Source organism: Peromyscus californicus, unplaced genomic scaffold, assembly GCF_007827085.1.
Source record: "Peromyscus californicus insignis strain IS unplaced genomic scaffold, ASM782708v3 Scaffold_20__1_contigs__length_68692818, whole genome shotgun sequence".
Lineage (NCBI taxonomy): Eukaryota > Metazoa > Chordata > Mammalia > Rodentia > Cricetidae > Peromyscus > Peromyscus californicus.
The window spans coordinates 21,180,832-21,207,146 of NW_026294503.1; the positions used below are offsets into that span (position 1 = coordinate 21,180,832).

Genomic DNA, 26,315 nt, shown 5'->3' on the forward strand with positions numbered 1-26,315 from the left:
GATACCAACTCTGAGGACAAGAATGCTACTGGAAACATTTACACAGACGCCCTAAGAGATATGTACTATTGGAAAGTATTTTAACTTGTTAACTTTTATATATAAATCAAAAAAGCTAAGAAAATGCTAGCTAGATCTAAACCTATCTGTTCCTACTATTCTATAATCTTCTGGGCACAAGGTATTTAAATAAAGTTTGTGAATATTTTCTGTATAACTTTTAGACCAACTCCTCAAAAACATGCAACTGTACAGTCACTATGCTCCCAATTCCCAAGTAAGAGTCACAAACTCTTAAATCAGACCATCAGCATGGATCCACAGTTGACATCGGAACAAGCAAGGGCAAAAATATTGTGAAGAAAAGCAGTGTATTTAAAAGTACACACTGAGCTGGTGGTAACACATGCTTGTAACATTTGGACTCGAGAAGTGGAGACAGGAGGATGGCCACAAGTTTGAAGCTAGGCTGGCCTACATAGCAAGATGCTGTGCTGGAAAAAGAAAAGGTGTAAACCGTGAGCCAGTGTAGCAGAAATCCCAAAATACATAGACTCCCTTCCCTCCATGTAGTCTTAGCTGGACTGGAACTCTCCATGAAGATTCAGTTGACCTCAAACTCAGAGATCTGTCTGCCTCTGCCTCTAGTGTTAGGACTTAAGTTGTATGACACCATGCCTAGCCCAAAAATTGTCTTAAATCACCCTGTCAATCACTCAATGACTACTCTAAATAAATGAGCTTAGATTAAGTGAAAACCAGCAAGCAGAACCAAATGAATCAATGTGTGTACGTTTTAATTTATTCACGGGATAAATCTCACTACAGGCTTATTCTTGTCTTATGCATGTGAAAGTGCTTGATTATAAAGACTGTCTATTCCACAACATATTTAATGTATTAAACATTTTAATCAGGAAAAGATAGAGGTGGGGAGAACAGAAGCAACATATATAGCAAAAGTATACGACAATCAAACAGACTCGAATTCTAATTTCTTATTCTTGAGGCACCATCCATCATCTGGAAGATTACAGAATCTCTAAGAACTGTGAAAGGCGACTTATATGCTTTATGGTGACTGGGAATGATCTTACCACAACAGATTTTCTCTGGAAGTTTATGTTGTTGATACAGACGACCTGATGGGTTGTATATTAAAAAAAAAAAAAGAAAAGAAAAAGAAAGAAAGAAAACAACTATTATTAAATAAAAGCATAGCTGTATCCAAGTACAAATAAGAACTATGTTCTAAGCGGCTCAAAAACCGCACCAGCAAACTTGCTAAGTTTATATCTTCAAAGTCTACTAAATGAGTAATCTGCTTATTTTAAATCTAGCGAGAGCCCATGCAAAGGTTTACCTTGACAAAACTATAGCAGTACTTTTAAAAAGGTTTATGAGCCTGCGAGAGGCGGGAGGAGGCGGGAGCCGAAATCTGCTGAACAATGCTGTCATTCAAAACGTTTCCACTCTGCAAACGTCAGGTCCACTGGCGTGGACTCTTAATTCCCCATTCGTTTCCCAGCCCCATCAAGTCATTCACGCAAACAGTGAAAACAAAATCAAAGAAGGGTGAAAACCAGGGAGATGGGGGGCAGGCGGGGTACTTATAATTTGTACGGCCGTGGGCTTTCGAAGCCCTTGTCTCCTTTCTTCCTGTTCATCCTGGAGGGCTCTATGCCGGTGGGCGGCATGAAGAGCTCCGGCGGGGCTCGCCTTGCCGGCTGCTCGGGGGGCTGTGGCGCATTCCCGGCGGCGGCCCGTGCACCCTGAGCGCCCGGCCACCCGGCCTCGCCTCCCCTCCTCGGCCACTCTCAGCCGCCTCCGCCCGGCCCCTGTCACACAGATGAGCCGCGCTACCGCCGCTCAATGCCGCTGACGGCCGACATCTTGCCGGTCACCTCTGACCCGCTGCGTCAGAGGAAGTGGGACCCGGCGGAGGCAGAACCCGGAAGTCTGGTCCGGGCGTCAGTGGGCGGGGCTTGAGGGCTGACGCTAGGTCTTTAGGTTTGGCTCCTGTTTTCCCGTTTGTCTCTAAAAACTTAAGAACAGAGGAACGATTTACTGGGTGAGACGAGAAGAGCGGGAAGGAAGGGAGGGGGCGTTAAGTGTGAAGGACGAGGCGCCAGGTATAACCGAGGTGAGGGGCTAGGAGCTGGAAATGGTCCCCAAACCGAGACGTTGCGCTGTGTCCATAGCAAACGCGACCCATTTGCACCCTGTGGTTTAAACTGCAAATGTGTAACTAGACCGCAGGGCACTCTCAAGCCCCGATGTCCCAAGGCCTCGGCATCTCTTATGAATCTGCAGCTATAAATCGAATCACGTCCATAAATACAGAAATTTTTATTTAAAGATATTTTGGCGCCAATGTATTATGCATTTCCTGTTCCTGAGGGTCAAAGTGGCAAACCGGTATCTGTTAACTCCCTGTTAATTGTGGATTGTCCACTAACATTTTTGCCACCTTCGTAGATTTAACTTACCGTTTCTAAGGGTCCTGTTGACAAGTTCATTAGCTGATTTTAAATTATTTGAACGTTGGTCTAAACCAAAACCAATTAGGAAAATAAAGTCATAACTTTATCAAACGTTCCAGAACTAGGAATTATTTGTTCCCAATGAACATTTATTTATTAAACCCATACAGTGTAAAGGTAGAGCTCATAAATGCTTGACAACTGCCCTCATGCAGGACCACTTCCTTACTCTTTGTTTGCTGGGAGCATCCTCAGACTTCCATCATTTTCTACAGTTATATAAGTATAAGCCCCAGAAGGGCAGTGGTAGGCTTGTTCCAAGTTAGTCTCCTCAGAAAGTGAAGGGGAGTGCAGTGATAATGGAAACTTTTACTGTGTTTTATAAAGATACACTGAGGTGAACGCACTTCTTTCCATACCTCTGCTGAAAATCTTAACTCAGAAAGCTGTCTGGAAAGTCTTATAACCATCTGTGGGCTCACTGGCTTCTTGTGGAAAGCTGGAGGCGACGTCTCAACATTAGTACAGGAAACAAAAGTCTGTGTGTTTCCATGATACATATACATGTAGTTAACCTAAGGTCTGTGGTCTGGTCAAGGTCAGTGGCTGAATCAATGTTGGTGTCAACCTCTAGACCTTCCTAATGCTGTGACCCTTTAATACAGCTCCTCATGTTGTGGTGACCCCAACCATAAAATTATTTTTGTTGCTACTTCATAACTGTAATTTTTCTATTGTTATGAATCATAATATAAATACTTGATATACAACCTCCAAAGGGGTCATGACCCACGGGTCAGGAGCCACTGCTCTAGACCAACAGGTAACACTACCTCAATTGCTTCTGATTGGTCACTGGTTGAGTTTAGTAGGTCAATAGTTGAATCTAGTAGGCCTTCACTTACTGGATATAGTAGGTGTATTAGGGCTCTCTAGAGTCACAGAACTTACAGAATGACTCTTTCTCTCCATATATATATGGGAATTTATTAGAATGACTTACAGGCTGCAGTCCAACAATGGCTGGCTGTGAATAGAAAGTCCAAGAATCTAGTAGCTGCTCAGTCCCGCAAGACTGGGTGTCTTAGCTGGTCTTTTGCACATGTTGGAATCCCGAAGAAGTAGGCTCCATTGCCAGTAAAGGAATGGATGTCTGACAAGGTGAGGGCAAGCAGGTGAAGAACGAACCAACCCTTCCTTCTTCCATTGTCCTTATATTGGCTTCCAGCAGAAGGTGTGGCCCATATTAAAAGTGTGCCTTCCAGCCTCAAAGTCTGGATTAAAGGCAGGTTTGTTCCAGCCTCAAGATCCGGGTCACAAGTGTGCCCTCCATTTCTGGATTATACTTCATTCCAGATATAGTCAAGTTGACAACAAAGAATAGCAATCACAGTAGCTCATAGTTGAATCTGGTAGGTCTTTACGGGTTGGGTCCAGTGGGTCATCATTGATTGCTTCTATGTACAGACTGGGGAAAACCAGAGCCAGAGCACACAGAGAGTGCCAGGACTTTGCAGAGCATGGTGCCTCAATGAGAGTGGGGCAACCAGTGAACAAAAGGAAGGGATTACCAAAACTAGAAGTGATTTATAATTCTCTAGTGAGTTTACCTGTGTGGGGGATTGTACTGCTCCCTAGTGTTCTTCATAGAGGATGCAGGGTTATGCACACTTTACCCACAGTACATAGTTAAATAACCCAAGGCCAGTGTTAAGCCAACTTCAGCAATGTAATAAATAACTAATATAAAGGCTCCTACTGGTGATGGCTATTCTTGGTTGTCAACTTGACTACATCTGGAATTAACTAAAATCCAAGCAGCTTGCTACACCCATGAAAAACTTTTCTTAATTAAATATCTAAAGTCAGAAGATCCAACTTTAATCTGGATCTTTTGAGGTAGGAAGATCCACCTTTAGTCTGGGCCACAACTGGTAGCAGCCATTATAAAGGGCATCGAAGAAAGAAGCTTTTGTTCTTTGCCTGCTTGCTCTCACTCTCACTGGCAAGTTCATTCCTTCATTGGCATTAGAGCCTACTTCTTCCAGATTCTGGAGGATAAAGAGCAGCTGTAACATCTACCCTCATGGACTGAATAACTACTGGAATCTTAAACTTTTCATTGGTAGACAGCCATTGTTGGACTAACTGGACCACAACCTGTGAGTCAGTCTAATATATATATTATATATTATAATTATATAGCTATGTATTATAAATATCATATAGCATGTGTTATATGAATATTATATAAACATTGCATATTACATTATATATTATATGATGTTACATGTATATAATACATAATACAAAATATGACATAATATATCATAAATATTATATATAAATACATATATAGTATATATTTATATGCATATGTATATGATGTGTGCATATGTGATATATAACTATATATTTATGATATATAAATACATATATAATTATAGATTAACACATATAATTATAATATACATATACATTTTATATATTATGTATAATTATATATGATATAAAATTAGTATATGCTTATGTATTTTATAAAACATATATAAGATTATATTATAATATAATATACATATTCTAGAGCATCCTGACTAATGTATAATATACCCCTTAATTTAGAAACACCTTTTAACAGAATAAATTTTTGTATGAGATTAATAGTTATTTAGAAAACTTTCTAAGTATATTAATAACTAGGACACCAAATCTTAAGATACAGAGTTTATATGTGAAAATCAGAACTTTCTGCACATAGAATCTTACAGACTTCAAGATATATAAGTACAGTTTGTTTGTTTTTTTTTTTTCTGAGACAGAGTTTCTCTGTGTAGCCCTGTCCTGGACTTCCTCTGTAGACCAGGCTAGCCTTGAACTCAGATTCACCTGCCTCTGCCTCCCGAGTGTTGGGATTAAAGGTGTGTGCCATCACCATCCAGCTTTTATTTTTTGTCCTTGTATTTAGTGAGCATTGTGCAAGTGTAACCTGAAGGATATGGAAATATCTTACTGCACTGGAGAAATAAGAAATGGTAACAATTACAAAATGCGGAAGAGGAGAAAAAGTATTCAAAGAGTTGGTTTTAAAAACCAAGAATAGGGCCAGCAAGCTGGCTCAGCAGGTAAAGGTGCTTGCTGAGCGAACCTGGCAATCTGAGTTTGATCCCTGAAATTGAAAAGTGGGAGGAGAAAAAAAGACTACAGGGAAGTCCTCTGATCTATACACGCATGTCGCAGCATATGTACCCATGCACGCACATCATGTACATATACAATAGTCATTAGTAAAATTTAATCTTTAAAAAAGTCAGGGATAAAAATATGCAAGAGAATCTTCTTTTATTACATCCAGGAACTTTATAAAGCTATTTAGTCTCCCCAAAAAGTCTGCCATTCTTTTAAGAGATGAGTCTTCTTGAATTATAAACTTTCACGCCATTTTGCATTGAAGAACGAGAATATTTAGTAAGTAACGCACCTATAGTTTGCTTCTCTCCGCACAGATCTCTGTGGGAATAAAAATAAACAAATACCATGAATATTTTAGGGCACATAACGTGATACAGTACTGCTTACTTATCTCTACCTCCTAAAGCCATTTTTCTGTTTGTTTATTTCTCTGTGTAGCCCTGACTGTCCTGGAACTCCCTCTGTAGACCAGGCTGGCCTTGAACTCAGAGATTCACCTGTCTCTGCCTCCGGAGTGCCAGGACTAAAGGTGTGTGCTATAACATCTGACTTAAAGCCATGTTTCTAATAGCCATGTGAAAAGAACAGTGAAAACTCTGTTGTGGGATATTTGTTCACTGTGTGAAGATGTATTTGCTGTGACTGGTGTACTAAAAGACTGAACAGCCAATAGCTTGGCAGGAGGGATAGGTGGGACTTCTGGGCAGACAGAGAGGAAGGAGGAGATGAATCTAGGCACAGTATCAGATGGCAGTGAGACATGGGAAGGAATCAGACATAGAGTGAAAGAAAGGTGAAAAGCCACGATGCAAAACATAGATTAATATAAATGTGTTAAGGTATAAGAGCTAGCAGGACAAGCCTAAGCAAAGGCCGAGCTTTCATAATTAATAAGAAGTCTCCATGTTATTATCTGTGAGCTGGCGGCTGACAACACAACTGCTTCTAAGTCTTCATTGAACTAGGTAGATTAGATGTATCATTTCACTTAACCCTCACAAGAATAGGAGTAAGGAGTTCTTCAACCCTGTATTAGATATGAGGAAACAAACTGGGATATTAAAAAGGGTCAAATTTTGCCATCGTGTGTGTATGCCTTCAAAGTCCTATGTTATCTCCATTATATCATGTAATCTTTAAATTAGAAATAGAGGGGGCTGGAGAGATGGTTCAGCGGTTAAGAGCACTGGCTGTGCTTTCAGAGGTCCTGAGTTCGATTCCCAGCAACCACATGGTGGCTCACAACCATCTGTAATGAGATCTGGCGCCCTCCTCTGGCCACAGTATACATGCAGGCAAAACACCATATACATAATAAGTAAAATAAACCTTAAAAAAAATTAATTAGAAATAGAAGCAATGTGATATGGAAGCGTCTAAAGTCAAAGAACCTGTATCCTAGGCTTGTCAAGTATGGGCTCGTCTAGATTGCCTGCACTTCTGGGACTTTAGTTTACCTCAAAAAGAAGACTGCCTGAAGCATAATTTGAGGAGAGAGGAGATGACATGAGGAAAGAGAGCTAGAACACAGAGGGCCAGAAAGTTCACAGAAAGGGCCTGCTAAATATATTGTAAATGATTGTAAATATAATGCAGAGGCCACTAGTAGTATGTTAAACAATAGAAAAAGCATACTATGATCTGAGGTTTAAAGGATGGAGGAAATGAGTTAATTATGGAATTTTGGCAGTGAGAACATGGAAGACTCACTATATTGGTACTTTTCAATGTTTGCCAATTGGTAGGTCATGGTAAACATCAACTTTGAAAACAGAATATGAAAGTCACTACATTTATTCAGGCCTGGATGAGGGTACCCAGGGAACCATGAGCAAAAGAGGGAATGTAGCTGGGCCTAGTGGTACAGGTTTGTAACCCTGTAATCTTAGGCTCTTGGGAGTAGAACAATCACAGACTGAGGGCCTACCTGAAATAGGAGTGAGTTCCAGGCCTACTCAAACAACCTAGTAAGAACCTATCTCAAAAAAAGAAAAAGGAAGAAAACTTATCTCTGTGAGTTCGAGGCCAGCCTGGTCTCCAAAGTGAGTTCCAGGAAAGGCGCAAAACTACACAGAGAAACCCTGTCTCCAAAAACAAAAACAAAAGAAAAGGAAGAAAGAAAGAAAGAAAGGAAGGAAGGAAGGAAGGAAGGAAGGAAGGAAGGAAGGAAGGAAGGAAGCAGCAAGCAAGCAAGCAAGCAAGCAAGAAAGCAAACTTAAGAAGGACGAGGGCCAATGAGATGGTTCAGCACATAAAGGCATTTGCTTCCTGATGGCCTGAGTTCAATCTCTGGGACTGAACATCACAGAAAGAAGGAACCCACTCTTAAAAGCTGTCATCTGATTTCCACATATGAGCCATGACACACACTCCCCCGCTCTCCCTCAAACAAATAAACAGGGCTGGAGATAAAGCTCAGTGGTAGAGCACTTGGCTAGTTCAATCAGGCATTTTCCTATGAAGGAGAGAAAAGGACATGGGGTCAGCAGGTTGCTTGGCAGTCTGGGTGACACTATAGACCATGTGTGATGAGGATGACCCAGTATGGGAGAAAAGAGAGAACTCAAGAAGCCAGGTCTCAAAGAGGGCCAGAGGAGATGGCTGTAGAGCAGAGGGAGGACTGGCCTCAATAGGAGGAAGAGTGGGAGTGGAGAGATGGCTCAGTGGTTAGGAGCACTTGCTCCACAATCATGAGGACTGGGATTTAGATCCCAGCACTCATGGTACCACACTGGTTGTTACGTGTGGGGGTGGGGCACCAGCATTTACCACCCCCACCCATACACACACACACACACACATGCGCACACTCCCACATACACAAAGATTAAATAGATGAATAAATATAACTAAAAAGAAGAAAAGAACACCACAAGCAATGCCTCAGGCAGCAGGAAAGCTAGGAGGTGGCAATCAATGAGAGGTATCTACCTTTGGGACATGGGTATACTTACTCTCCTCGGAAGAACTGTGACTTTTGTAGGAAGGACAGCAGAGAAATGATTATAGAAGGAATGTTAAGGGGAAAAGATAACACACACTCTACCTTGAGGATGAATAACCAGACAATGATAGGGCAGGCCATCTGAGAAAGTTTCAAGGGACACAGTATCCTCAGGGACTACACAGCACTGTCGTGTTCAGGTCATAAATCTGAACCCCTACACCACATCTTACAGAACAACCTTCATAACCCATTCTGACTGAATTACTTACTGGATATATGGAGCGATGTCTTCTTCCGTCCACTTTTCTCTTAGAGAGAAGAGACTATTAAAACGCTCCTGTGTTCCCTCAGGCAAATCATCGACTTTGAGCAAAAAGATGATTTCTGGTCTTGAATTCCTATCCACCAGTGCTAAACCCTGCAACAGACAAGAAGGGAAAAGGGCAGCTGAAGTAATGATCTCATATTTAAACATGACTCGTTTCTTTGGCCATTAGGTTTAGCCCAAGGAATTTAAAACACCAGAGACATGAAACTTTACAGAAAGTCTAGCCAAAGACTTACAGGGCGCCATTTTCATAAAACAGTTCCTGCAAGCTGTGATGTCTTTGCCCTCTACAGTCTGGCTGCCACTGCCATCATTTTACCAAGATAGCTTTTGTCACCAGTGGCCAGTCACTGCCAAGTACAGAAAGCCCTTCCTTGGCTTGTTGGCTCATCTTACCAGTCCCATTTTCTTATTAATGTCCACTCCCCTTTCCTTTTCATTTCTTTCCACCTTGGACGCCACTGCCTTCTCCTCTGTCTTAATGTGTCGTTTCCCAGACCTCCACCCCAGCCCATTACCTACTTCTCCACCCGTCCCAGGTAACCTCACCCTACCCCACAGGCTCCAGAGCCCCGGCTCATGACTGGAACATTTGCATCTTCTCCTCAGATACATCTGCTGAGCCCCAGAGCCACATGTCCAGATTACAGAGGACACCTACTCCATTCCCACTGCTTGGAGAAACAGGAAATCTAGATAACCTAAATTCTGGTATTCAAATCCCATACCTGAGTTGCCATAAGATTTCTCTATCCATCACTCCATCACCCAGATTCTGTTTGTTTTTTTACATTGTGTGTGTGTGTGTGTGTGTGTGTGTGTGTGTGTGTGTGTGTGTGTGTGTGTTATAGTGTAGGGCAGAGGGAATATGTGCACTTGACAGCACACGTGTAGAAATCAGAAGACAAATTAAGAGTCATTTCTCTCTGTCCATCACGTGGGTCCTAAAGATTAAACCCAGGGTGTGAGGTTTGGTGGCAAGCACTTTTACCTACTGAGTGCCATTTCTTGCCTTGCAGTGTTATCTAATTCTCTGGCCAGTATTCTTTGAGCACGGGGTCGGGGGAGAGGAGGGGGGTTGTTTGTTTGCTTGTTTGTCCCCTCCCCCCTTTTTTGAAGCAAGGTCTTCTCTAGACCAGACTGACATAACCTCATTGTGTAGCCGAGGATGATCTTGAACTCCTGATCCTCTGGCCTCTACCCTAAATGCTGGGGATTGAACTAAGGGCTTTGTGGGTACTAGGCAAGTGTTCCACCAACTATGACACATCTGTGGCCCCAACAACTGTGCATAAGTACCGGAGGAAGTTAAAGGACTCTGTGATAGGGCAAATGAAGGCTGTACCCTGTACCCCTAACAGGTGTCTAGGAAAATAAAATAGCTCCCAGTTGAGCTCCAGGACAAGAATCACCTCATCCAGTCAGATATCACCTGGAGAGCCCCAGGCACAGCCCCCATCAGCCTTACCTTCAGCTGATCAAGCTGAGTGGTCATTCCCTCGGGGACACTCTGCTGCCACACCTCCTGGAACTCGGCGAGGTTAAATTTCACAGCGTTCTGCAGCAGCATCTCTGCGGTCACTCGGCATATTTTGTCCTCATTCAGTTCAAAATAAACTTCATCTAAGGAAACGGCGTCAGATAGGTTCATGCGTATCTTTTTAAAAATGGCATTGGTCTATTTATTATTTGTGTGTACGTGCATGGACACATAGGGCTCTCAGATGACCACTTTGAAGAGTCTGTTCTCACCTTGTACTAGGGATAAAGCTCAGGTCACCAGACTTGGCTCAGCCATCTCACTGATACTGTATTATCTAATTATTCAGTACAATATTAGCACTTCCTTTACCTCAACAGAATGTCTTGAAAGGAATCCTGTATCTCTGTCCATCTCCCACAGTCCCATGGTTCTTATTAACACCAATAGACTTCTTTATCACACAATTTAAAATCCCTATTAGAATACTTTCCAATCTAGCCGGGCGGTGGTGGTGCACGCCTTTAATCCCAGCACTCGGGAGGCAGAGGCAGGCGAATCTCTGTGAGTTCGAGGCCAGCCTGGACTACAGAGTGAGTTCCAGGAAAGGCGCAAAGCTACACAGAGAAACCCTGTCTCGAAAAACTAAAAAAAAAAAAAAGAATACTTTCCAATCTTTACCTTCATCCACGTATTTCTTTCCATAGCATTTAAGACAGTGTTCAATCATTTCTCTGAAAATTTAAAACATACAAGAAAACTGATCAGCATCTTATAAACATTTTAAACCCAGTTGCCAACTATAAACTCATATAAATTAAGGATTTGAAATATTAAATTACTTGGATGATAAATAATACTTAAAAGAACTAATTTAAATATTCTAGGAAATGTCACATACGAGGTCTGTGCTACACATTTTGCATGAATTATATAGTCATACATTCATTGTTATACAGTAGCTCAAACACAACCAGTAATTTTTTTGTGTGTGTGACCAAAAAAAAAAAAAAAAAAAAAAAAAAAAAGCAGAAAAGATGATGCAGAATTATTCACCCCAGTGACCAAAAGTCTCAAATCCTTTCTGGTTGTATATTTTTAATTTTCTCCCCACCCCTGGGCTACAGAGCAGCTCAGAAGTTAAGAGCACTTGCTGTTCTTACAGAGGACCCAGGTTCAGTTCCAAGCACCCACCTGGTGGCTCAGAACCACCAGTTAACTCCAGTTCCAGGGATCTGAGGCCCTCATCTGCCCTCTACAAGCAGCAGGCATGTACATGATGCACATACATACATGCAGGCAAAAACTCATACACATAAAATAAAAATAAATATTTAAAAAATTTTTTCTATATAAGAATATAAATTCTATGCCCCCAGTTTACTTCTTGTCTGAAAAAGAATTTCATTGTCTTAAAGAAATCTGCAGGGACAAATAATGGAAACACTCACTCTGGCTCCAGAGGTCCAAGTTCCTGCAGGCATACATTCAAGGGAACTCTACTAAAAGACCAAGATTCGGAGTCCACAAGCTGAGTTACGTGATTCAGAAGTTTGATCTCATAATCAAATTCAAGAATCCTCCAATAACCTACAAATGCCAAATGTCAAACTTACCAAAGAACATTGTAGGTGAAGAGATTAGATAATCAATAAATAAAGTAGTAACACCCCCTTCCCCATAAGTCATTGTGGTGGCTACTGTTAACTGTCAACGAGACACAATCTTGAGTGCCCTGGGAAGAGACTCTCAGTGAGGGATAGCCTGAGGTAACCTGTGCTGCGTGATGCTGCCGAAAGTGACTCTCTGTCCACAGCTATCTGAAAATGTGTTCTCACAGCACAGAGAAGCCCAGCTCACTGGAGAGATGACAGATTCTGCTGCGGTGTGGACACGAACAATAACCGCTGGGGGGTCAAGACATCTTTCCCTAGTTCTAAAGAAACTGGCCACACACGTACACAATGGAATTTTCTTCAGCAGTGAAGAATGAAATGATGACATTCGAAGGAAAATGGATGGAAGTGGAGAACACTATGTTAAGAGAGATGAACGAGACTGAGAAAGACAAATACCATGTTTTCTTGAATACATAGAATCCAGATTTAAATTTGTGTGTGCGCGCTCATATGTGTGTGTGTGTATGTGTGTATGTGTGTGTGTATGTGTGTGTGTATGTGTGTGTAGGTATGTGTATATGTGTGTGTATGTAGGTGTGTATGAAGACACATTTATATGTACGACGTGAAGGCAGAAATAAGATTATAAGGGAGAGGTCTAATGGGAGTGAGGAAGGAAGAAAAATTAAAGGAATATACCTGTCATTAAACCAAAAGGAAGCCTATTTGCAGGGCAGAAGGTCATCTCCAAGAGAAGGCAGACAGGTGATGGAGGGGGCAGACAGGTGATGGAGGGGGCAGACAGGTGATGGAGGGGACAGAAGGTGATGGAGGGGGCAGACAGGTAATGGAGGGGGCAGACAGGTGTTGGAGGGGGCAGACAGGTGTTGGAGGGGGCAGACAGGTGTTGGAGGGGGCAGACAGGTGTTGGAGGGGGCAGACAGGTGTTGGAGGGGGCAGACAGGTGTTGGAGGGGGCAGACAGGTGATAGAGGGGGCAGACAGGTGATGGAGGGGGCAGACAGGTGATGGAGGGGGCAGACAGGTGATGGAGGGGGCAGACAGGTGATGGAGGGGGCAGACAGGTGATGGAGGGGGCAGACAGGTGATGGAGGGGGCAGACAGGTGATGGAGGGGGCAGACAGGTGATGGAGGGGGCAGACAGGTGATGGACGGGGCAGACAGGTGTTGGAGGGGGCAGACAGGTGATGGAGGGGGCAGACAGGTGATGGAGGGGGCAGACAGGTGATGGAGGGGGCAGACAGGTGATGGAGGGGGCAGTAGGAGGGTGTCTAAGAACAAAGTATAATGATACATACATGAAAATGTCACAGTGAGCCAGGTGCACTGTGGCACATGCCTTTAATCCCAGCACTCAGGAAGCAGAGGCAAACGATCTCTGTGAGTTTGAGGCCAGCCTGGTCTACAGAGTGAGTTCCAGGACAGCCAGGGCTACACAGAGAAACCCTGTCTTGAAGAAAACAAACAACAGCCACAAATGTCACTGTGGACTATGTCTCTTGGTATGCTAACCATAAAATTAATTTGAAAGACACCTGTCCCTATTTCTGCGAAGGAATCTGAAATGCCATTGGATATGGTAGTGAATACCTACCCTAGCACTCTGGAAGCTGAGGCAGAAGAATCTCAAATGTTCAATGCCAGCTAGCTACATAGCAAATTCAAGTTCTAGGCCAGCCAGAGCTACAGAGCAATGCCCTGCAGGAATTTAAAACTAATGGCCCAGATATCACTTTCAAAATAAACTCAAATGCCTATCTATCATTTTGCCAGGAAAATTTCTGTATATTCTGGAAAATCGAAAGTATCATTAAGAGCCGAGTGGTAGTGCCACACATTTAATCTCAGCACTTGGAAGGTAGAGGCAGGCGAATCTGAGTTCAAGGCTAGCCTGGTCTACAGAGAGAGTTCCAAGATGGCCAGGGCCACAGAGAGAAACCCTATCTCAAAAAAAAGGGGGGGGGGACATGCATGCAGTTCTTTATTTAAAAGAGTTTTCCACATTTAAGGGCAAGGCACACAAAAGCTAATCTTGTTTGTAAGGTTATGAGCAAAACGAATAGCATATCCACAAACCATACTGATTTCCTTCTTCTTAACTAATAGGTGAAGAAACAGGATGTTTCTCTAGGCAAGCTAAGAGTGGGTTCATAGTGGCCGAGTGGCACATACCTTCAGCACCAGTACTTGGGAAGCAGAGGCAGGGGGATTTTCATGAGTTCCAAACTAGCCTCATCTATTTAGTGCAGTGATTCTCAACCTTCCTACTTCCTTTAATACAGTTCCTCATGTTGTGGTGACCTCCAACCATAAAATCATTTTCGTTGCCACTTCATAATTTTGCTACTGTTATCTGATATGCAGGATACATGATAAGTGACCCTGTGACAGAGTCGTTTGACTCCCAATGGGGTTGAGACTCATAAGTTGAAAAGTGCTGATTTAGTGAATTCCAGGCCAGCCAGGGCTATGTAGTGAGATCTGCCTCAAATAGATAGATGGGTAGATGGATGGATGGATGGATGGATGGATGGATGAACGGATGGGTGGGTGGACGGACAGACGGACGGACGGATAGGTAGCTCATAGATGCTTACAAACACGGACTCAGTGATGACTACAGATCCAGACAAAAATGCTGACAAAAATGCTACACTCCAGAGCAGAAGCCAATGAAACCCTTAAGGGAGGCACCACAGAACTCTTCTTCATCAACCTCTGAGCTCAACCTACCTGGATCTTCCGCATGTGCTGAAATTATAAATAATGCATGTTCATCAGCGCACCAGCATTAGCATCTGAAGAAGCACAGCACACTTTCCAAGCTATCAGAAAATTTAATGAAGTTGTTGACCTGATTCCAATCCAAAGATGTAGCACTGATGCCATGTCTGTCATTTACACAATCCCAGGCCCTTGCTAGGCCTCAATTTTTTACCTATTTAAAAATTGATTAGCCGGGCGGTGGTGGCGCACGCCTTTAATCCCAGCACTCGGGAGGCAGAGCCAGGTGGATCTCTATGAGTTCGAGGCCAGCCTGGTCTCCAAAGCGAGTACCAGGAAAGGCGCAAAGCTACACAGAGAAACCCTGTCTCGAAAAACCAAAAAAAAAAAAAAAAAAAAAAATTGATTTAAGCCCGGTGTGGTGGTACATGCCTTCGGGAAGCAGAGAGGCAGATGGATCTCTGAGTTTGAGGCCAACCTTGCCTATATAGTGAGTTCTCAGACAGCCAGGGCTATAAAGAGAAACCCTGTCTCGAAAAACCAAAATAAATAAATAAATAAAATAAAAATCGATGTAAATGAAAAGACCAGACTACTTGATATTTAAGGACTTTTAAAGGGAAAGGTCTGTAGTGAGTGGTTCAAATGTCACTCTGTTCACAGACTGACAGAATGACCTCATGTAACCATCATCTTATAGGCTAGTGCAAGACAAACATCATCACCGTGTGTGTGTGTGTGTGTGTGTGTGTGTGTGTGTGTGTGTGTGTGTGTGTGTGTGTGTTGGGATTCAAACACGAGGTCTCACACACACTCAACAAGTACCCTTCCACTCCTGATATCATCACCTTTGAAGCTAAAAGGAAATTAAACAAGCATGCAACCTGGCTAAGGTGTCCCAAAGCTTCTCCCTCGCTTAGGATACAGTCCCGCCATTATGAATGGCAATAGTTACGCTACCTCCAATCTCACAGGCATTCAGGACTTGTAACTGGGCCATTATTTCTTCCTCGCTTGCCTGAATTTGATCAAGCAAATCTTCAGTTGTATACTGAAACAAACAAAATAGATATGTATCTTAATCATTTGAGAAACATTACCTTCTTAGTTTTCTTTTTTAGTTTTGGAGAAGTAGTAAGTAGAGATGGTGACAGCATGAATAGTTTCTTCTGTTAATGCATAATGATCATAACACAAAATCAAAATCTGTCTTAAAACAGGGGCGAATCTTGACGCCATTGCACTTGGCAATGGTTTATTGACTAGGACACTAAGAACACAAATGACAGAAGAAAAGACGTAAGCCAGGTGTGATGGCACACACCTGTAATCCTAGCCCTTGGCCAGCTGAAGGAAGAAGAACTTGAGGTAGCCTGGGCTACACAGTTTGATCCTATCTATAAAACAAAAACAAAGAAAGAACAAGAAAAGGAGGAGGAGGAAGAGGAGGGAAGGGAGGAAGAGGAGGGTCATCAACTAGACTTCGTAAAAAGGATCAAGTTTTGTACTTCAGAATGCTGTTTGCTGGTCATGGTGTTGCACACCTGTGATGGAAGTGCTCTGGAGGTGGAGGCAGGGGGATCAAGGTCCGGTCTAAGAGCTGGTAAGATGGCTCAGCAGCTAAAGATTTTTGATGAGTAAAGACGCTTGCCATTGCAAGCCTGATACCCTGAGTCTGATTCCTGGAACCCATGTAAAGATGGAAGGAGAGAACTGACTCCACAAAGCTGTCTGTCCTCTGACCTCCACACTCAGATCATAGGATGTACACCCACCCACCTCCTCATATACATGTCCAACACACACCAGTCTCAAAAATAAAACAAAGAGGGCTGGTGAGATGGCTCTGTAGGTAAAGGTGGATGCCACCAAGTCTGATGACTTAAGTTCAATGCCCAGAATCCACAAGGTGGGAGAGAAAACCTAAGCCTGCAAATTGACTTCTGACCTCCATACTCAGGTGATGGCACATGAGCACCACTACCACCCACCACACATACCAAATAAATAAACGTAAAAACAAAACACCTATCTATACAAAAGGACAAATAAATATATGTTTGCACTTAAATGATGTATTAATAGTGAAATTCAAAGAGACAAGAAGTAGTGAGTAGTTGCCATTTCCTGGGGGCAGGAGGTTATTATTTAATAAGTAGGGAGTTTATAAAGATAAAATGTTCTATAGATAGATGGTGTTGGTGATGGCACATCACCATGAACACACTAAATGCTACTGAACTTATTAAAATGGGAAGTGCTGTGTGGTGTGTATTTTTATCACAATAAAAAGTAATCAAGTTGCCAGGCAGTGGTGGCACACGCCTTTAATTCCAGCACTCAGGAGGCAGAGACAGGCGGAGCTCTGTGAGTTTGAGGCAAGCCTGGTCTACAAGGTGAGTTCCAGGCCAGCCAGGGCTGTTACAAGAGAGTATATACAGTGATACCCCCAAATAATAAAATAATAATAATAATAATCTTTATCAAGTCAGGCTAAATATGGTGGCACATGCCTTTAATTCCAGCACTCGAGGCAGAGGCAGGCAGAGCTCTGTGAATTCAAGGCCAGCCTGGACTATAGAGTTCCAGGATAGCCAGGACTACATAGTGAGACCTTGTCTCATAAAACAAAAACAAAAATCAAAGTCAGGCATGGCACACATTTGTAATCCCAGCACCCATGAGGCACAAACAAGAAGATTGCTCCAAGTTCAAAGCCAGCCTGGTGTACATAGACAGTCATAGGCCAGTACAAAGTAAGACATTCTCTCAAAAATAAATAGATAGATAGATAGATAGATAGATAGATAGATAGATAGATAGATAGATAGATAAAGCAGGGAGAAAGGAAGGGGAGAGAAATTAAGCAAGTAAAAAAGTAAAAGTAAAAATCTTTGCATCATGTATATCTATTAAGGAACTATATTTCACTTTTTTATAAGGAAGGTAAGTAACACAATTTAAATTGAGGGAAAAGAATTGAACAGACATTTCTCTAAAGATATATAAAGTGCCAATAAAGCTGAATATGTTGGCACACACCTGGAATTCCAGCATTAAGCAGAAGACCAGCTTGGGGAGCTTGGAGTGATATAGAAAGACCCAGTCTCAAAAACAAACCAAAAAAAAAAAAAAAAAAAAAAACCACGGGGCTGGAGAGACAGTTCAGTGATTAAGAGAGCACTGGCTGCTCTTCTACAGCATCCAGGGTTCAATTCCCAGCGCTCACATGATGGGTCACAGCTGTCTGTAACTTCAGTTTCTGAGGACTCAGTGGGTCCATGGGTCTGGCTTCCATGGGCACTTCAAACACACAGCGCACAGACAGACATACATGCAGGCAAAACACATGAAATAAAATCTCCAAAAAAAAAAAAAAAAAACCCAAAATAAAACTCAAACAAGCAAGCAAAAAAACGACAATCAGGGTCTAGGGATACAGCCCAGGTAGAGTGCTCCCGAAGCATGTGGGAAGCTCTGGGTCCCATCTCCAGTGCCACTGACACCCTCCATTGTAGTGCATGCCTGTAATATCAGCATTTAGGAAGTACAGACAGGAATATCAGGATTCCAAAGCCATCCTCAACTACATAGCAAGTGTGAGGCCAGCCGGTGATCAATGAGATCCTGTCTCAAAAAAAAGACAACAAATCAGAACAAGAAAGATGGTCAGCATCATTAGTTATGAGGAAATGGCCACTGAAACTGTAACAGGGTATCACTTTATATACTTACCTAAAGCCTGAAGCACACACTAGCCCCAGGTGGTCTCCAATCCATCTCCTAACTCAGCCCAATCCTGCTTTGTTTCTTGTTTTGATTCAGCAAATTCTAGTCCAATCAAGGCAATATTGTAAGACTGGGGTTACCAGGGCCCATACCACCAGGCCAGGCTCCTGCTTAGCTTCTGAGGTCAAACGACATCAAGCATATTTAAATGGCAGAGTCCTTGACAATATGCCACTCTATATCTACCCAGACAGCTTTATGTTTATGTCCAAAGGTTATGTTCAAACCTTTATAACACAAATTTTAAAAAATAAGACCATCACCAATAATGGATGATGGCACACACCCTAAATAAATAAATAGATAAATAAATAAATATAAATAAATAAATTAGCATTTTAAAATTTCAAATAAAACCAAGAGATAATATTCTTACTTTTGAGCGGCTTGGATCCTCTTCCTTGTGACTGTCAGGGCCTTCGTAGGTATTTTCCATCAGGAGCTTCTTCAGCTTTTTTAATTTAGGTCTGCATCTTCTTAATTCCCAATAATTATTAGAGAAACCAAAGATCTAGAAATCACAATGCAGCATAAGCCTTTGTGGGCCTTTCTCAGACATAAAAACATTCCCGCAAAGTCATCTTTGCTCTGTGGCACCTTCCCAGCCATCTGAACTACTTTGAAAAGCCCGTTAAGAAAAACACCGCCACCAGGTGCACACCTTTGATCCCAGCACTCAGGAGGCAGAGGCAGGCAGAACTTTGTGAGTTCAAGGCCAGCTTGGTCTAAACAAAGAAACCCTATCTCAGAAAAAAAAAAATTTTTTAATTAAAAAAAAGAGAGAGAGGAGAAAAGCACTGCTAAGAAAATGATGATCAATACCTGAACATCACACCCTAAAAATATTCTAGAAACATGCTAGAATGAGTGGGTGGCGATAATTCTATCAACCAGATGGAAACAACTAGAAATATAAAATAAATAAGAGAAATGCCAAGCATGGTGGTACATAGAATACATGCAGGCCAACATCCATACATATAAAATAAAAATAAATTAACCTGCTGGTGATGGCGCACGCCTTTAATCCCAGCACTCGGGAGGCAGAGTCAGGCAGATCTCTGAGTTTGAGGCCAGCCTGGTCTACAGAGCGAGCTCCAGGACAGGCACCAAAGCTACACAGAGAAACCCTTTTCTTGAAAAACAAAAAACAAAAAACAAAAAAAAAAGAAAGAAAAAAAAATAAATTAAACCTCCAAAAACAAAACACAGGGTCTGGCATGGCAGCACATGCTTTTAATTACAGCATTCCAGAGACAGAGGGAGATGGATCTCTATGAGGTCTAGGCTAGCCTGGTCTATACACTATATACAAGTTCCAGACCAGCCAGGGGTACACAGTGAGACCTTGTCTCAAATAAATAAATAAATAAATAAGCAAACAAAAATATGCCCATGACCTGGGATATAGCTCAAAGGCAGATGAGGCAAGAGGATGAAGAGTTCAAGACCAGCCTGGGCAACACTGAAAGACTGTCTCAGAAATCAACCCCAAAACAGGAGGCTGGGAAGGGACCTCCACTGGTAGAGTGCCTGCCCAACCTGCAAGCAAACCCCGGATTTGATCTGAGCACTACTGCAGAAACCAGGGATGATAGTGTGTGCCTGGAGTCCCAGCACTTGGGAACTGGAAGCAGCAAGATCAAGATCAGAAGTTCAGGGTCATCCTAACTACATAGCACGTTCAGGACTAGCCTGGGCTACAACACACACACACACACATACACACACACACACACACACACACACACACACACACACACACACACTTATTGATAGCTCCCCTCTCCTAATACCGTATGAATCATTACAACTCCCAGCACGTCCCCTTGTTTCTTCTTCAATTCTCTTTTTAAGGAAACAGCGACTCTGAGTCATTCTGAAAGAATCACGGGCTTTGCTTCAATTGTCACATGCGTGACAACCAAGAGAAGTTGGAGACTTTTGTTTGGTAACTACCATTGGCATTCTCCAAAATAAGCAATGTTTTACTTGGCTCCATATTAACAAACTGACCTAACTTCAAAACTAAGACACACATTCCCTTCCAGCCTCAAATTTTTTCCTTTCTCTACCTCATAAATTCTACCAAATGCACTAGTTGTGGTATGAGGGATTTATTTTTCAAAACATATCTGTGGCATAATTTACTAAAAATGGATAAAACTTTAAGAATGAGTCAGTTAGGGTTGGAGAGATGACTCAGTGACTTAAAAAACTGGTTGGTTGCTCTTCCAGAGGACCCAGGTTGGATTCCCAGCACCCACATGGCAGCTCACAACCATCTGTAACTCCAGTTCTAGGAGTATATGACGCCATCTTCTGGTCTCAAAGGGCACTCACTGCATGCACATGGTTCACAGACATAGCACGCAGGCAAAACACCCACACACAAAACTTTTACAAAATAAAATAAAATAAGAATTTTAAAACAGAGCAAGTTGCCTAATAGCAAACAGACCACATTAAGAGAAAGATTGGATGTGTCCGAGAAAAAAAAAAAAAAAGGGCCAAAGTGGAAAAAAAGAGAATTCACAAATTCAAAAAGAACTGAGACACTTCAAACTTTCAGTAAGGAAATTTTTAGACTTCCTATGAGGATACATATCTTTTACCAAAAGTGTTTAACCAAAGGGAAGCTTGGAACCCAGAGTGCCATTCTCAGATATGGGCATAGGACAAAACAGTACCTCCGTGTGAACAATGTTACTCTGTGTTTCCTCCCTCTTCAGCTGGTCTGGAGTCTTGCAGCCAGGGATGAAAAGCAGCATATTGGACGTGTCTGCTATCTTCAGGTCATAGGTCTTGTCTCTACTGCACAACACGGCTTGTTCATCTTTGTCCCCTCGAATCACAAAACTACGGGAAAATGGAGGTGGGGGCAGAAGACACGGCTTATTTAGACACTAGTGGATATCTCATTTCAAATACTTCCCAGTTCCTCTGGCTTCTAGATTTAAAATTCAGCCTTGGGGCTGTACCTGTGGTACTTTGAAGGAGAAATCCGCTGGGCAGTGGTGGCGCACACCTTTAATCCCAGCACTTGGGAAGCAGAGGTAGGCGGATCTCTGTGAGTTCAAGGCCAGCCTGGTCTACAGGGAGAGTTCCAGGATAGGCTCCAAAGCTACACAGAGAAACCCTGTCTTGAAAAACCAAAAAAAAGAAAGAAAGAAAGAAAGAAAGAAAGAAAGAAAGAAAGAAAGAGAAATCCACCCACCCCCACCACCAGGTTCAATGGAGATTTAGGAGGTGTGGCCTTGTGGGAGGAAGTGTGTCACTGAGGGTGAGCTTTGAGAGTATAGAACCTGGCCTTCTAACTCGCTCTCTCAACTCTGTGCTTGCCATAAAAGATGTATCTCTCCGCTTCCTACTCCCACTGCATGGCTGCAGCTGGCTACCAGGCTCTCTCACAGTGATGGACTCTTAACATCGGGAACCATAAGCCCAAATGAAATTTTCCTTCTATATGCTGCCTTGGTCAAAGTGGGATTTTTGTTTGTTTTGATTTTTTTTTTTTTTTTGAATCACAAAACAGCAAAGAAACTGATACAGGCCCCTGTGGTACAATAATGGAGTCCACAGAAAAAAACACCAGGACTTAGAGCTAGCTAGCTATCCAGTACCTAACCAAGGAAAATTAATTAAATACAGGCAAGAAAGACTCCAAGAGACCAGAAGGCCAAATGTCACCACAGACAGGCTAAGAACACCAGAAGACACTGCACCCAGATGCTTTAGTCATGATGCTGTGGTATGCAGCTGGCTGAAGGGCCAATGGTGACACTCACTTGTGATTCTAGCAATTGGGAGGTGGAGGCAAGGGGATCAGAAGTTCAAGGCCATCCTCAGCTACATAGTAAGATAGTACACGGTGGATTTGAGGTCAGCCTCATCTACTTGAGATCCTTTCTAAAAACAAAACAACAACAAAACCAAAACCCCAAACAAACCAAAAAAGCAAAGGGAAAGAAAATGCCACAGCAGTCTTCTAAAACAGGCTAAAGCGGCACTTTACTTCTCAAACATACACACAGAGACACCTTGGAGAAGATAGGCAGACTGGGATACGGTAGGTCTGGGATGAGACCTGGGATTCTGCATCTCTCACAAGTTCCCAGAGGATAAGGATGCAGCTGGTACCCACTCAGGTCCGGGATGAGACCTGGGATTCTGCATCTCTTACAAGTTCCCAGAGGATAAGGATGCAGCTGGTACCCACTCAAGGCATCCTTGTCTTATTCTGCACAGTCAAAGGTTCACAGCATGGCCTAATCATCGGCTACGTGGCAGAGAGACCTTGGGAAAGGAAGGCTGCATGAGAATTCTATTTACAAACCAGACTAAAGACTGGAGTTTACCACAACTGAAGAAGATCTTGTAAAGGTGAAGGTGAGGGAGCTGGAGAGATGGCTCAGTGGTTAACAGTACTGGCTGTTCTTCCAAAGGACCTGGGTTCAATTCCCAGCACCCATATGGCAATTCCCAACTGCCTATAACTCCATTTCTAGGGGATCTGACACCTTCATACAGACATACATGCAGGAAAAACCCAAATGTTAAATAAATAATAAATAAGTCTTTTTAAAAAAGGTTAAGGTGACGAGGGGGGAGAAAGGCGAAGATGACAGAGATTCTGAGGTGTTGGTTCTGTTTTCATTACCTATAAAGCATTTTATACTTTTGTGCACAACCAACTTCCCTTAACTAAACAATAAATAACCTAAAATAGGAGACTGGACTTTTCTAAAACTAAACCTTTAGTTAGTGTAAAGAATAAGAGGGGTGTTGTTTGTTTGTTTGTGTTTTGACTCGTGGTGCCAATAATGTTCAATGCAGTAGTTCTCAACCTGTGGGTCGATCCCCTTTGGGGGCTGAACATCAGATATCCTGTATATCAAATATTTACATTATGATTCATAACATAGCAAAATTACAGTTATGAAGTAACAATGAAATATTTTAATGGCTGGGGGTCACCACAGCATGAGGTACTGTATTAAAGGGTCACAGCATTAGGAAGGTTGAGAACCACTGATTCAATGGGTCTAAGCACCTACTCTTTCTACATCCTATTACTACTCCCACTTCAAAACATTGTGTTAGGAGTAGAAAGGTAAGATCAGGAGTTCAAGGTCACCCTTGGCTACAAGACCAGCGGAGGCCAGTCTAGGATACATGAGACCCTGTCTCATAAAAACCAATACTAAAAGTGAGGGGTACATTTTGTTCCAATTCTTGTTCAAGAATAAATAAATAATAAATAGATAGATAGATAGATAGATAGATAAATAGATAAATAAATAAATAAATTAAGCGGGAGGCCAAGGTGCCAGTTCACCAGGTAAAAACCTACATGAAAAGCCAGATGGACTCATGGGCATCTGTAACCCAGCACTCCTGTGGGCAGATGGGGGTGGAGACACGAGAACTGGCCAGGGTACTCGGTGAAGCTGTAGAAACAAGGGGCATTCTACCTCCCTCAAACGTGGAACCAACTCGCGAGAGTTGTTCTCTGGCTTCAAATCACACATAGGCAGAGTCTCAGTCTCAGTCTCAGTCTCAGTCTCAGTCTCAGTCTCAGTCTCAGTCTCAGTCTCAGTCTCAGTCTCAGTCTCAGTCTCAGTCTCAGTCTCAGTCTCTCTCTCTCTCTCTCTCTCTCTCTCTCTCTCTCTCTCTCTCAAGTTCAGCTGAATCGTGCTAATACGTCAGTCTAGCAGAGAGAGGCATGGATTCCTCCTGGCAGATGACAGCAAACCGGGGATCCGCCCACGAGCCGCTATTGGCCCAATCAAAGCAACTCTCTGGACCAGTTCCTCATTCAGAGATCCCACACTACAAAACGCAACAGGTAGGTAGCCTTGCACGAGGGGATCGGCGTGCCCAGGGTACCCCCACACACCCATCCTGGCTCACCTGTGCCCGGCCTCCAGCTGCTGGCACAGTGCGGGGTCCAGCTCCAGCAGGCAGAAGTCGCCGGAGGCGGCGCCGCTGGTGCCGGGACCGAAGCTCAGACAGTGCACCGTGGGCAGCAGCTCGGCGGCGTTCAGCTTGGCGACCTGCAACGTCGCGTCCACCTCCTCGCGGGTCCTCCGCGAAGCGAGCGGCCGAGGCATGCCGCGGCACCGAAAGGGGCGTGTCGCCGACCGCGGAGATCCGAGCGCCCGGGGACTTCAAAAGCGCGCCAAGTCGGCTGGAGCGGCCTTCCGGGGAGGAGCGGGGCGTGTCCCGGGAAAGTCGGAAAGCGTCCGGGCGCGCTTGTCCCAGGGCAGTCTGCTCACCGCGTGTGTGCAAGTCCCGGATTGCTAAGGGCAAGCGCGGGTTTCCTTCTGAGGACTCCAGGAAAGTCGTGTTAGCTGTTCTGCCTCCCGGCGGGGCCAAGCACAGAACTTGCACCCACCCCTTCCGCCGCACTGTGCCCGCCCCCTTCTTTCCCGCCAAAGCTGCCTTTTCTCTCCAGCTGTGGTGGGTCCTGGTAATGAGCTATTTTGCGTGCACAATTTCTTTAACCCGTGACCATGACCCAGTAAGGCAGGAATCCTGGTGATTGGTCCCTTCATGCAAATGAAAGCAGGATGCTTGCCAGGGATGGCAGAGCCTGGAGATGGCAAAGTCTGAATCCAGGCTAATCTATGGTGGCTCCAAAATTGCCCTGTCCAGTTTTATATAGACAGGCCAGGACCAGGACTAGCAGAATCGGATGCGGCATCTCACTTGTTTGGGCTTGGAGACGATCCAAGATGGGAGATAACGCCTCCTGTTTGTTAAATACTTCATTTGTGCTAAGTGGCACGTGAAACTTCTATCCGCTAAAAGCCTTAGCCGTATGCCTGGTTCTGGGAAGGCCCTGCAGGCTCCAGGCAAGAGTACAGCTAATTCAGCACTGCAGGGTGTGATGTCTTCTTCACCAAAGTTTGCAATGACCTCAAACTGTTTTAAGATGAAAACTCATACATAGACTCATATCCATGAACTTGTAACTGCTTGGTTGGGAGCTCTCCAAGGGATGCCAGCGAACTCCCACAGACCTGGCTGCCCATGAAAGTTGAAACAGCCTAAGAGGAATAATTCTTCTCAGAGGGGGTGGCCTCCTACTCATTCCGGTAAGTTAGACTTTAGTTGAAGTAAAAGAATGTATTGGTTGGGAATATTGAAGGGCTGAATTCAATCATTCAAGGAAATGAACAAGTTTGTTTGCTGTTTATTTTCCCCCCAGCCTTTAAATGAATCGATAGGAAAGCAATGGAGCAGAGCATCGTCAGGGTCTGCCAGAAGTTCTAGTTGGACGAACAGTCTATCACTTCATTAATCTTCTCTTTTAAGACATCTGAACCGCCTGGCATGGTGGTGCACACTTTAATCCCAGCACTGGGGAGGCAGAGCCAGGCGGAGATCTCTGTGAGTTCGAGGCCAGCCTGGTCTTGAGTGAGATCCAGGACAGGCACCAAGACTACAGAGAAACCCTGTCTAAAAAAAAAAACATCTGAACCACCTATCATGAATGATGGTGCATGCCTTTAGTCCCAGCACTCAGTATACAGAGGCAGGTAGATTGCTATGAGTCTGAGGTCAGCCTGGTCTACACCATGAGCTCCAAGCCAGCCAAAAAGCTACATAGAGAGAGGCCATCTCAAAAAGCAAAACTCTGAACCAGTAAGGAAAATGACGGAGCAATGTACTGAACATGAAAGTGTTGAGAACTCATTACTGGGTATCAGTGAGATGGCTCAAGGTTGTTA

The 26,315-nt window shown here is 43.4% G+C and overlaps 2 protein-coding genes across 4 annotated transcripts in view; both read right to left on the minus strand.

Annotated features, from left to right (window-relative positions):
- Positions 1-1,919, minus strand: part of Taf2 (TATA-box binding protein associated factor 2) — a 65,858-nt gene extending 63,939 nt beyond the window's left edge. For 2 of the 3 annotated variants that reach the window (XM_052747821.1, XM_052747822.1), the window contains exons 1-2: positions 1,614-1,919; positions 1,098-1,151 (exon numbers count right to left, since the gene is read on the minus strand). In XM_052747821.1, the coding sequence (XP_052603781.1) occupies positions 1,098-1,151; positions 1,614-1,697 (138 nt within the window). In that variant the 5' untranslated portion in view covers positions 1,698-1,919. The remainder of the gene's footprint in view (positions 1-1,097; positions 1,152-1,613) is intronic. The other variant, XM_052747820.1, reaches the window with a different exon arrangement.
- Positions 1,920-5,106: 3,187 nt separating this feature from the next.
- Dscc1 (DNA replication and sister chromatid cohesion 1) lies at positions 5,107-25,673 on the minus strand. Its single transcript, XM_052747824.1, has 9 exons — positions 24,493-25,673; positions 21,270-21,438; positions 18,956-19,090; positions 15,751-15,841; positions 11,879-12,017; positions 11,109-11,161; positions 10,416-10,570; positions 8,889-9,037; positions 5,107-5,990 (listed from the first exon to the last, which is right to left on the minus strand). Exons 1-9 carry the CDS (start codon positions 24,690-24,692, stop codon positions 5,882-5,884), a joined length of 1,200 nt encoding a protein of 399 aa, XP_052603784.1. The 5' UTR covers positions 24,693-25,673; the 3' UTR covers positions 5,107-5,881.
- Positions 25,674-26,315: the final 642 nt, after the last annotated feature.

Bases quoted from the DNA above. Each gene is read 5' to 3' on its own strand.
- Dscc1 (XM_052747824.1), bottom strand. From the start codon at position 24,692: ATGCCTCGGCCGCTCGCTTCGCGGAGGACCCGCGAGGAGGTGGACGCG. The intron at 11,162-11,878 runs GTGAGTGTTTCC...TTAAATTTTCAG, and splicing joins CTTGGACCTCTGGAGCCAGA to AGAAATGATTGAACACTGTC. The intron at 10,571-11,108 runs GTAAAGATTGGA...CCGTTTCCTTAG, and splicing joins AAAGAAATACGTGGATGAAG to ATGAAGTTTATTTTGAACTG.